The sequence below is a fragment of the Piliocolobus tephrosceles genome, chromosome 3 (genome assembly GCF_002776525.5).
Source record: "Piliocolobus tephrosceles isolate RC106 chromosome 3, ASM277652v3, whole genome shotgun sequence".
In the NCBI taxonomy this organism is placed as follows: domain Eukaryota; kingdom Metazoa; phylum Chordata; class Mammalia; order Primates; family Cercopithecidae; genus Piliocolobus; species Piliocolobus tephrosceles.
In genome coordinates this window covers 115,079,332-115,092,028 of record NC_045436.1, presented here as the reverse complement: position 1 = coordinate 115,092,028, position 12,697 = coordinate 115,079,332, and the positions used below count along the sequence as shown (strand labels likewise).

The following is a 12,697-nucleotide window of genomic DNA, read 5'->3' as shown; positions in this document are numbered from 1 at the left end:
TGTACAAAGAGGTTGTCAGAATTTGAAACGTCGGGATTTTTAACTGTCTGATACTAGTTCCCAAACTCCAGTCCTGCTCGCCCTCAAAAACTGCTTGCAGCTAGAGGTTTAAATTCCACTTCCTCTCCGCGAATCCTTACGCACGAGGGAGGCGGGGCGTGTGTCCACCGCGCGTGGTTTTCGGGTAGCACCTTCTGGGGCGCCGCCTGCCTCCACCCACGGCCCGGCCTTGACGTCATGGGCTGCGGCCCCCTCCCGGCTGAGCCTATAAAGCAGCAGGTGCGCGCCGCCCTACAGACGTTCGCACACCTGGGTGCCAGCGCCCCAGAGGTCCCGGGACAGCCCGAGGCGCCGCGCCCGCCGCCCCGAGCTCCCCAAGCCTTAGGGAGCGGCGCACACTCCCGGTCTCCACTTGCTCTTCCAACACCCGCTCCTTTTGGCCACAACTCGCGTCCCAGAGACCGAGTTGCCCCAGAGACCGAGACGCCGCCGCTCCGAAGGACCAATGAGAGCCCCGCTGCTGCCGCCGGCGCCGGTGGTGCTGTCGCTCTTGATACTCGGCTCAGGTGAGGATTCACCGGCGCTGAACTGCTGGACTGTCCTCCCATGGCAGGCAAAAGCTGTTGCCTCTTGAGTTTGGCTCTTGCTTCTCGAAAAATCGCCCTTTAGCTCCCCGGACCCTGCGCCGCAGGAGGGGATCACTGTAGCTCCCTCCCTAGGAGGAAGAGAGAAGGGCAGATGTCTCAGACGTCCAGGACAAGGTGTCTCAGACGTCCAGGACAAAGTGTTCCAGGGAATCCCTGTACTTTTTCTTTAGTTTAGCTGAGGAGACGGGAGAGATCATTTGAACCTAACCCTTCGTTTCACAGATTAAAAAGACCAAGGTCTAGAGAGGTGAAGTGATTTCCGCAGATCTTGAACCCAGCAGTGTTTGCTGCCTCCTGCCTAATTCTCCATCTCCTCTGTATAGTGATTTCTTCTTTACCTTCCTAGAGGGACTCAGAGTGTCCCGGCGAGGGGTTAAAAACACCACTCTGATGCTGTTTTATTGAGACCTAAGGAAAAGCAAGATAAAGCAGTGCCTTAATTCTGGGCCCCAAATCTTAGTACTCAGTTTATTGTCTATGTAGTAGTAATAATAATAATAATAATAATAATAATGAAAAATGACAATAATAATCGATATAATTAACCACTGTTTATATTATGTTTTACATTTTATGTACATAATCTTTTAAAAATATGAACACATGTTAAGAAAATCTGATATTTATATCTAGAACCTATTGAAATCGTCCAGGATGGCATTCTAGCCAAAAAAGAAATACATTTGGAATGTGAAGTGATGGGAATTTTTAGACATTACCCATCAAGTAATTGTATTAGATTAATTTGCCAATTTGGCGGGATATTTTTCATGTGGAAATTAATGTGGATTATCTGTGGAAAAGAAAAACTTCATAAAAGCAGCTCTGTAATTGGGACAGCTGAATTTGCTTGCTGGCAAAAATGTAAAGTTTCTTTCATAGAAATGACTCAATCACAAACAATAGCACATGTGCAATAACTACTTTGATGTCAAAAGATAAACATTTCTTCCTAACACAGCTGACTGGAGAGAAAGGCACCCCACTTTACCTTTTCTTTTTTTCCCTTATTCCATCCCCTGCAGGCCATTATGCTGCTGGAATGGACCTCAATGACACCTACTCTGGGAAGCGTGAACCATTTTCTGGGGACCACAGTGCTGATGGATTTGAGGTTACCTCAAGAAGTGAGATGTCTTCAGGAAGTGAAATTTCACCTGTGAGTGAAATGCCTTCTAGTAGTGAACTGTCCTCTGGAGTCGACTATGACTATTCAGAAGAGTATGATAACGAACCACAAATACCTGGCTATATTGTAGATGATTCAGTCAGAGGTGAGTAGAGGATAAAGCAAAAATATGGCCTATGAGATGTGGGTTTATATGAGCAAAGCTGTTTCAGAAGTGGAGCTGCTCCCCAGATTTTTTAGTGGCTTTATTGTATGTACATCTGTTGGGTACCCCCCCCTAGGTAAACTGAGACAAAAAGAACCATAATGTGGACACATCCTATCTGGCCAGACAGATCATAAATGATGTACGTCTCATTTTTAAACCTCATCTTCACAATGACTTTAAGTAGGAATTGTTATCCTCATTTTACAGATGTGATAACTGAAGCCCAAACAGGTTTTCCTCTAGGTTCCATGGGTAACAAGCAGATGAGTTAACATTAGAGCTCCAGTTTGCTTGATTCTATGCAGAAGAGACACTAAGCTCTTTCCCACTTAGCTACATGACCCCCATTCTGAGAGACAAATTTAGACATTAACCATTCCTATCTACTTTGTATCTATCTTAGCTTTTGTATCCCCTTCCCCCACACTACCACAGATAACTGCATTTTAACACAAATAAGGCAGCAGAGGAAGTAATGGGACAGGAGGCATTAGACTTTAGCATTTAAGTACTAGGTGGTGAGAAACTGATGGAATAATAATAATAATAATAATAATAATAATAATAATAATAATGCCATCTGGAAATATTAAAGAAGGGTGAATATACATAGAATTTGTATTGCTAAAATCACTCTTTAACCCCAGGTCGCATTTGTTAGTTATATAATAGTGACCCATGGTTTCTTTCACTTCCCTGTTATCTCATATTTTAAAAAGGCCCTTTCTTTGGAGTGAAAGTACCAAAGTGAGAGATAAATATTGCATACTTTGGAGTTTGAAGGAAGAAGAGGTTAACAATAAACAATATCTAAATATCCTAAGAGCATCCACTACAGAGGCAGGGCAAGATGGTTTCAGAGCTCTTGAAGGCCTTTTCTGTCCTGGCTTGAGTTTCCCTGGCTTCTCCCAGGGAAACTGTCTGGTTCTGAGAACTGGTGAAGGGACATCAAGCGGTACCACAGGGACAGTGACTGGAGTGAGTGGGAGGTGAGAAAACCTTCAGCACACACTCCACTTAGTTCCCTTCCTTCTGAAAGTGTGCTTTTCTGTGAGGTGGGGAAGGGGTTTATGTGTGCTTATTTTTGAAGGCATGAGATTAGACCATCAGGGTGTCTAGAAACTGTTCTCTTAAACATGTTTCAAGTTGTTAACACTTCAGAAGACCAAGTAAATGATTAGTAGTACAAATGATGACTAGTGCTTAAAATTGCAATGCATTGTGAAATAGAGTGAAAATATTGGCTGAATACCTTCAAAAGGCTAAGTTAAATGTCCATGATGTTAGTGCTTATTGCAACACTTCGGCATAGTGTCTATTTATTATTTGTCTCTGTCTATATAGTTTGTCATCTATCTGATAAAGTGAAGTTATGTTCATTCAAAATATTCTCTTAAAGGACTTTTCTGTCTTGTGCTTTTTTATCATCAGAGAAAAGTTTCAACATAAAAATTGCATAACCACCTCTTAAACATTTGCTACTAATTTTACTTTTGTTAAATGTTATAATAGTCTGCTGAAATATTCAGTATTTATTTTGCATTTCCTTAATCACAGATATTCTGTCTTTGTTACCCTAGTTGACCTTCACTATGTTTCTTATGTTTTGTATTTAATGGGTGCTGCATGACCATTATGACTAATGGTATTTTCTCTTTACTGAAATCTGTTTGCTAAATATTCACTTGGATAAACCTCTTCAGACATTAGCGTAACAAAATGCACAGCACTAACATGGAAAGCCCTTTCCTATATTTGGTATGTGGGTAAACTACACCTTGCATAACTGCAAGACTGAACAAAAGTTTCTGTGGATCTGATAAGATAAATCTCTGAAGCATTGAATACAAATGTTCCTGGGCTCCTGTTTTCAAATAGATTGACCACAGAAATGAGCTCCATGGAAAGTATCAATTTGATTATAGTCTGTTGTAATCTGGGAGTTGGAGCATTATAACGTAGAGTAACTCTAATTTATAATTCTCATTTTTTTCCACCTGCACGTAGTACTCACTAATTCCCAACTGTAATCATGAGTGGACACTACTTTCTGGTAGAAAAAAACTGAAAATTATACATTATAGTTATTCAATCCTTTCTAACTTTTATTTTGTGTTAGGTAATGAGGTGTGCATGGCTGTTACTCCTGTGAGCTCTCACTGCTATGACATCTTTCTCTCGTGTCTCTAAAATGATATTCAAGTTTGAGAGACTCTTGTCAGTAAATCTTTTCTGTTTTAGTTGAACAGGTAGTTAAGCCCCCCCAAAACAAGACAGAAAGTGAAAATACTTCAGATAAACCCAAAAGAAAGAAAAAGGGAGGCAAAAATGGAAAAAATAGAAGAAACAGAAAGAAGAAAAATCCATGTAATGCAGAATTTCGAAATTTCTGCATTCACGGAGAATGCAAATATGTAGAGAACCTGGAAGCAGTGACATGCAAGTAAGTTTTCCTCAAAGTATATAGAATTCTGTATTTCTAGCACCATGTCTGAAACCCCTAACTGCAGGAAACCATTTTTTTTTCCAATGTATAAACCCAGGGTCAGTAAACTTTTTGTTAAAGCACCAGATAGTAAGTATTATAGGCTTAGTAGGCCAAGATTGTTATATGTACTGAAACAACCAATTAAAGTGTAACCATTTAAAAATGTAAAAATTGGTGGGTGCAGTGGTTCACACCTGTATTCCCAGCACTTTGGGGGGCCGAGGTGGGCAGATCCCTTGAGCCCAAGAGTTCGAGACCAGCCTGGGCAACATGGGATGAAACCCCATCTCTACAAAAAATACAAAAGAATTTAGCTGAGTACAATGCTGACAGCCTGTAGTCCCAGCAACCTGGGAGGCTGAGGTGGGAGAATTGCTTGAGCTCGAGAGGTTGAGACTGCAGTGAGCTGTGATCGCACCACTACACTACAGCCTGGGTGACAGAGCGAGGCCCTGTCTCAAAACAAAACAGAAATGTAAAAACTATTCTTTGCATGCAGGTTGTTTAACAAAACAAAAAAGCAGCAAATGGCCAGATTTGACCCATGGGCTGTAGTTTACTGACCCCTAGTATAAACCATTATTTTTTGTGCATGCTCGTGTTTGCTCTCTCTCTCTCTCTTTCTTTCTATATATATATATATATATGTGTGTGTGTGTGTGTGTGTGTGTGTGTGTGTGTGTGTGTGTATTTTTAAAAAACTCCTTTAAAAAAGGACCTAAAGGTAATTTTTACATAATCTTTCACGTTGTTTTAACCTCCTCCCCGCTTACCTCCCACAAGCTGCTAGCACATTAAATAGTAGTGGAATGTATCAACCGCATAACAAATCACTGAACTCATCAGTTGGTCATAAAAGAAACACAAAGAATGACAAGGTGTGTCTTCTTGGAATATCACACCCAAACTTATCTCAACTTGTTCTTATACTAATAGATGCTTAGTTAGAATGCATTCTGTGTCTCATTATTTAAAATACGAGTACATGGCATAACTTTTTTAGTATTGGAATTAAATGGTTCTTTATGATCTGGAAAGTAAGCTTAAGATACACAGAATGTTTTTGTGATTATAATTTTTAAATGTGAATTGTTTGTAGATGTCAGCAAGAATATTTCGGTGAACGGTGTGGGGAAAAGTCCATGAAAACTCACAGCATGATTGACAGTAGTTTACCAAAAATTGCATTAGCAGCCATCGCTGCCTTTATGTCTGCTGTGATCCTCACAGCTATTGCTGTTATTACAGTCCAGTAAGTATGACATAACTTACAAATTCTTAACACAATAATGGGAGGTTAATTTTTTCAGTATTTCTCTCATACTCTGGTATTTTAGATGAATTATTCTATTGTTGTCACATGATCTTTGGTTTATATTTTTGTATTTTATTGACAAATATCACAGAAAGTGGTCAATATTTATGACCGTGGCCACCATTGAAATTTAATATGTAAAGCCCTTTTATAGAAGATCTAGAAAAGTTTTGAACTAAATAATTGAGGGTTTATTTCATGTCATTTTTCTACTCATGGTTACTTTAGAATCTCAGAAAATAGTTATAACTTCTGTGAAATCCTATACTTCATCAAGTCTCAGAAGCTAATTAAGACCTGGTTTATAGGAGGTTCATAGTATCAGACATACTGCTTTGATAACAAAAACGACAAAGAACTACAAATCATCAGCAGCCAAGAATAGATATGTTTTCTGCTCATATTAGAATGCAAAATTCTGAGTTAGGAATATAACATGGTACTAATTTACTTATAGTTTATGCTTATTTTGTTACTATCAAATATAGAACTCAATTATTAAAAAATAAGTTTCCATCATATGACATGGCATAGCAAGCAAGGACAATTCTATTACTGTTTCACTACAGCCTATCTTCCCTGTGCTCATAATAACAGATCACACACTTCACTTCATCACCAGTGAATGTTGGGACTAGACTGTCCCAGGTAGTAGGCACTGATGGGTGCATCAAAATGGCATTGTCTGTCAAACAGAAGTCACTGAATGAGGGAAGTTGGGGGAGGACATGAATGGCTCTGTGATGACTCATGTCCTACTAGAGCTTGGGAAAAGCAAGGGACTCATTCTTCTAATTTTAGGTCTTGGTAAATAACCTTAACAGCTATCCAGTGTGTACATGATCTACCAAGACTACCATTCAGGAAACAAGGGTTTATCTTCTGACATTGTTTACAATTATTTTAAATTTAGATCATATCATGATAAAGTGACACATACAAATTATTTCATCATGCATATAAAGTTTGATAAGTAGCTTAAATTTGTTTTGTACACCCTAGAATTTGTCCTGGTTTTTTAGTACCGCAAGCCAGATATGCAAAGGGGTTTAGGAGAGGGACTCTCAGACAAACCATTATTATTTTTAAGGATAGAACAAAACAATCGCTAGTTAAAGAAGATGTTTTGTAGTAATTAAACTTGTAGTTATTCAGCTTGAAATATTTCCTAATTTTTGTGGGAAGAATGGATAGATTTTGTTATGTTAGCACTCTTTTTTTTTTTTTTTTTGAGACGGAGTCTCGCTCTGTCACCCAGGCTGGAGTGCGGTGGCCGGATCTCAGCTCACTGCAAGCCCCGCCTCCCGGGTTTACGCCATTCTCCTGCCTCAGCCTCCCGAGTAGCTGGGACTACAGGCGCCCGCCACCTTGCCCGGCTAATTTTTTTTTTTGTATTTTTTAGTAGAGACGGGGTTTCACCGTGTTAGCCAGGATGGTCTCGATCTCCTGACCTCGTGATCCGCCCGTCTCAGCCTCCCAAAGTGCTAGGATTACAGGCTTGAGCCAACGCGCCCGGCCTATGTTAGCACTCTTAAACTCAAGCAGTGGCTTTTTTCCCCCTTGTCTCCCATATTCTACTCGTGTTTGAAACATAAAACGAACACTAAACCTAAGCAAAAGTTGCTGGGTTTGTTTTCTTAATTGAGGTGAGTTTTTCCCTCTACTATTACAATAAAAGAATACTTTTTAGGATTTTAATGATAATGTTTTGTGGTGGGTTAAAGACCTCCTAACAACAGGGGTTGTTTATACAACAACAAGAAGTTTTTAAATAATTGAGTTTTTAAAGTGGAAAGTAGCAGTAAATTAAACTAGAAGGATATATTTTATATCTAGAAATAAATAAAGCTCAACTTGTTTTGTAAGCCTGTTTTAAAAATATTTAATCATTTAGTTAGTGCGAACATAGAGTCTTCCTGTGGCAAAACTATACTATTATCTTCTCCAATTGTGCATGGCAGCTGTGCTAAGTTCTGCAAAAACAAGACATCTGGATGTGTTTCATACCTTCTCAGAACTGGCATATCAAGACACATTTATTTAAATATAAGTCCTCTGGAAATAGGTTTATATAAAGTCAACATAAATACCCCCTTAGAAATTGGTAATATTTTATAGCCAGATTTAGGTTTAGTGTCAAGTGTAGTGATTACTGGTCTATCACTACTAATGAAGTAGAACCCCCTGTGCTCATAAAAACCCCAATCAAACATGTAGATGAATAGAGCTTTGATAATATTAAAATGCCTTGTTCTCTGAAGTCTTAGAAAACGATACGTCACGAAATATGAAGGAGAAGCTGAGGAACGAAAGAAACTTCGACAAGAGAATGGAAATGTACATGCTATAGCATAACTGAAGATAAAATTACAGGTTTGAGTTTTAAAATATATCTTTAGATCATATCCTATAATTTAAAAAATTTAACACTATATAATCTCAAGAAAAATATGGAATGTGTTCTTAATTATGTATACACTATGAACAATGGCTATATTAAAATATTATTCTTTGAGTGTGAGATGGAATTCAGTATTGAGAATAGACTATGTGTTTAATCAGTATTATTAGGGATATAAATATGAGAGACACTGATCCTATTCTCAAAGAACTTATTGTTTAGTAGATAGGAAAAAAATATATAAGAAACCAGAATACTAGAGATGTAAAGTAAATGTCATGGGAAAGGAACCAATGGAGTATAAGAAGTTTCCAGTGAAAATCAGAAAGAATCCAGTGGAATTTATTTAGGGAGGAGGAAAATACATGTTCAGGATGGCCTTAGAAGTGAACCTGGAAGGACTAGTGAGATTGGTTCAAGAAACTGTGAATGGAAAGGAAGGGTTATACTGAGAAATGGAATAGATCATTTTAGAAACTTGTGAAAAATGGCTTAGTCTAAATGAGTGTTAGGGGAGATACAGTTGTGATGATAGGTTGAGCTCACATGGTGGAGAGCCACAGTTGGGGGTGCTTGCACTGAAAATGTGAGGGCATGGAGACAGACAATAGGTTGAATACTCTTTTTTACAAAAGGAAGTAGAAAGGGAAGGGGATGTAAATTTGATAAATAAGTTGGTGAGAACATATATTTTATTTTCTTGTAAAGAGAGAGAGCTGAGCATGTTGTAGGTATGAGGTAAGAAAGTGTGAAAAGGAATATTTCATTGACAATGAAAGTGAGAAGCTAAGGAAGAAAACTCCCAGAGGAAGAGGGAGGCAAGGAAATCAAGAACACACTTGATTTCTGTCAGTCTGTCAGAAGTCTGCCTGAAGAAGGAACTAAGGAACTTTATTTCCTTAGACATTCAAGAGAGATGATGTCATTTCAGTTATTGATTGTCTAACTTCTGTAGGTTTAAGGTTACTTGAGGGCTGGGCACTGTGCCTGAGGCCTATAATCCCAGCACTTTGGGAGGCTGAAGTGGGCGGATCACCTGAGGTCAGGAGTGCAAGAGCAGCCTAGCCAACATGGTGAAACCTTTTCTATACCAAAAATATAAAAAATTAGCTGGGTTTGGTGGTGAGTGCCTGTAATTCCAGCTACTCGGGAGGCTGAGGCAGGAGAATTGCTTGAATAAGGAGGCGGAGGTTGCAGTAATCTGAGATCGTGCCATTGCACTCCAACCTGGGCAACAAGAGCGAAACTCTATCTTAAACAAAAAAAAAAAAAGAGTTACTTGAGGTGCTTGTTGAATATGCATATTCCTAAGCCCAACCCTAAATCCACTGAATCAGAATTTCTATTTCTAATGTACACTCCAGATGGTTCTGATGCTTGAACAGCACTATATTTAGCATTGGTTAAGTACAGATATTTTGTTAGTAGCCTATTGCAGAATTAGCTCAATAATTCATAAAATGGATAATTATTCATACCAATGCTATGCTCAGTATTTATTGCATCAAAGTTTTTAATGTATTGGCTTAATGTGGTAAAGCTAACACCGCCAATGTGAATAAGGATGAATTTTTGGTTATTTTAGTGCCACTGAGATTTTTCAGCATAGATCCCAGAATTATTTTAGGAAAGAGAATATGCTGTGCTAACTGGTAGTTACTATTATGCCCTCAGTACTAATTTTCCTAAATTAAAAGTGTATCATAAATACACTGAGACACTTAATCTTTGATTTTAATTATGTCCACTGCGTAGATTTGGTTATGAAAACTATTTCTCATTACTGCTGTTGTATTTTTATTAGCAGAATTTGATGCAACAGGTTTGAGCATATGCAGACTTCTACTGAAGTAGGTGTATAATCAAAGCAGGTGTGAAAGACGAACTCAAGCCAAAGTAAGAGTTGGTCTCTGAAAAATCAGCATTTCTTATACGATGTACTAGAAAACAACTGATAGAAATTCTGATTCTTGATTATGCTTTAAAGTTTCTTAATGATCAGCTGGGATTGAGCTTATCTGTAACATTTTGTTTTATTTTATTTTCTCACAGGATATCACATTGGAGTCACTGCCAAGTCATAGCCATAAATGATGAGTTGGTCCTCTTTCCAATGGATCATAAGACAATGGACCCTTTTTGTTATGATGGTTTTAAACTTTCAATTGTCACTTTTTATGCTATTTCTGTATATAAAGGTGCACGAAGGTATAAAGTATTTTTTCAAGTTGTAAATAATTTATTTAATATTTAATGGAAGTGTATTTATTTTACAGCTCATTAAACTTTTTTAACCAAACAGATTGAGAGTTTGAATATTAGTTTTGATATTGCAAGACTCCAGTGTGTTTTTCTCCTAACAGTTGGTTGATCATTTAGAAAGGCTTTTCTCCCTCCTTTTACTGTCTTTATGTTGATTTTTAAAACTTATTTTTTTATTAGATGACACTCTTCATGGGAAAATTATAATCTAGAGTCACATAGTTCTCCCACAAACATGAATGTTTATAATAATAATCCCAAATTGGTCTTACTTATCCAATGTAGAACTTATACCAAGTGCTGTTAATTATAAAAGCATCTAGAATCAAGATAAGGTGCTACCTCTCTGTTACAGTGAACCTAGATACTATAAAAGAAAGCAAACTCACTGCGCATCACTATGACCGTCATAGACAAAGAGAGAAAAATAGGTTTGAATATTACAAAAGTGACATATTAAGAGAACCAGGAAGTATTTACATTTGAGACTTCTTTCCCTAATATCAAGACATGAATGTGTGAAGTGTCTAAAACCCACTTCTTTTTTCCCTCCCCTTGTTACTATTTTCTTACAATATTGTATTTTAAACCAATGTGTGTGTATTGGTGGTAGATGCTCTTTCAAGAACACTAAGGTTATGGGATGCCTCACGGTTTGATGTCTGGCTGATGAACTAAGTTGCCTGCTTACAAAACAAAGCGACCTTTATGATATGTGTGTGGGGGCATGGGGACTATTACCAGAGATCATTTCATAGAAGAGAAATTCATGAATGAAAGGTGCATTAAGCATCAACACCTTCACATGTCTCTGGCATATTATCCACCATATCCTTGCCCAGTGATCATCTAACCAATGAGCTCCCAGCCTCAGCTATACTTTATCACCGCTTGAAGAGTTTCAAATGTCTAAGCTCCTAGACTCCCCTCCCAGAGGCTCCCATTTCAATGGACTAGAGTGAGTTGTTGGTATTAACATTTTAAAAAGATCCCTAGATATTTCCTATATGCAGCTAGTGTTGAGCCTCATCCTAGTTCACTAAATATTTATTGCTGATGATTCAAGTACAGTGGAAGACAGAAAAGCTCTGCCTTCGAGACATTTACCACCTAGTTAGCAGGAGGTGGTATGTTTTCTCAATGCAGTGCAGTAAATAACTGGCTGAGGTGTGCAGAAGGAATCCCTAGGATAGCTCCCAGGAAGCTATCACCTAGCTCAGCCTGAATGAGTCAGGGAGGGCTTCCTGGAGAGATGCTACCTGAAACTGTTTTGAAGGATGAATAGGAGTTATGGAGAGAAGATTGTTATAGGCATAAGCAAAATTACAAAGTCACAAAACAATATGACCTGAAAGAAAATACAGAAAATCATTCAGCATCATTGAGACTAACTGGGAAGTCGAAAGAGGATCTAAGGAAGCTGGGTGGTGAGGGCAGGGTCACCCTGTAGACCATGGGGAGCAATGAGAAATCAGGGTAGAAACTTGATCAGATTTTCAGTCCAGGTAGGTCATCAGACCACAGTGGTGGGGAGGGATTTTAGCTAAGCCAAAGGTCAGAAGATAGGCTTAGAAGCAATTGAGCTCTTCCAGGTGGAATGTAAAGAACATCTGAAGCTAAGAAGGGAAACTCAACATGGATTTGAAGTTTTATAAAAACATAAACACATAGTGGGGGTCAATGAGGTGCACCTGTAGTCTCAACTACTTGGGAGGCTGAGGTGGGACGAAAGCTTGAGCCCAGGAGTTCGAGACTACTGTGTTATGATCACATGTATAAATAGCTACTGCACTCTAGCCTCAGAAACGTTGCAAGACCTCGTCTCTGAAAAACAAAAAAAAACCAAAAAACCCCAAAAATGATTATTTATTATAAAAAGAAGGCTGAGAGTAATGAGATAATGCAAGAAGAGAAGAAATCTGGGATCACTCAGATTTCTGGCTTCAATGGCTAGGTGGCTGGTGAAATGATTTAAAGTAGGGAATCCTTGAACTGGCTTGTTCTATATTGTAGAAGGGAAACACAGCTTTTCATTTATTTTTGACTGAAGAATGGCTCTTCTCTACTTTGTAAAGTTATCCTTTTACATTCGTGACAGATTTCCGAGGAAATAACTATCAGCCTGGCCAGTTAGTCAACTAAATCAACCCTGATCCTTACCTCACATTTGAGATTGAACATGGGGAAGAAAAAGAGAAGGCCTACAAGTGTGATAATGAATTCTGCTTTGGATCGGTGGAGTTTGAG

The 12,697-nt window shown here is 38.4% G+C and overlaps 1 protein-coding gene across 1 annotated transcript; it reads left to right on the top strand.

The window, feature by feature from the left end:
* Positions 1-295: 295 nt before the first annotated feature.
* Positions 296-10,492, top strand: AREG (amphiregulin). Its single transcript, XM_023189789.2, has 6 exons — positions 296-566; positions 1,673-1,921; positions 4,226-4,427; positions 5,572-5,724; positions 8,049-8,160; positions 10,241-10,492. The coding sequence occupies exons 1-5, from the start codon at positions 506-508 to the stop codon at positions 8,140-8,142; spliced, it is 759 nt and encodes a 252-aa protein (XP_023045557.1). The 5' UTR covers positions 296-505; the 3' UTR covers positions 8,143-8,160; positions 10,241-10,492.
* The last annotated feature ends 2,205 nt before the right edge of the window (positions 10,493-12,697 follow it).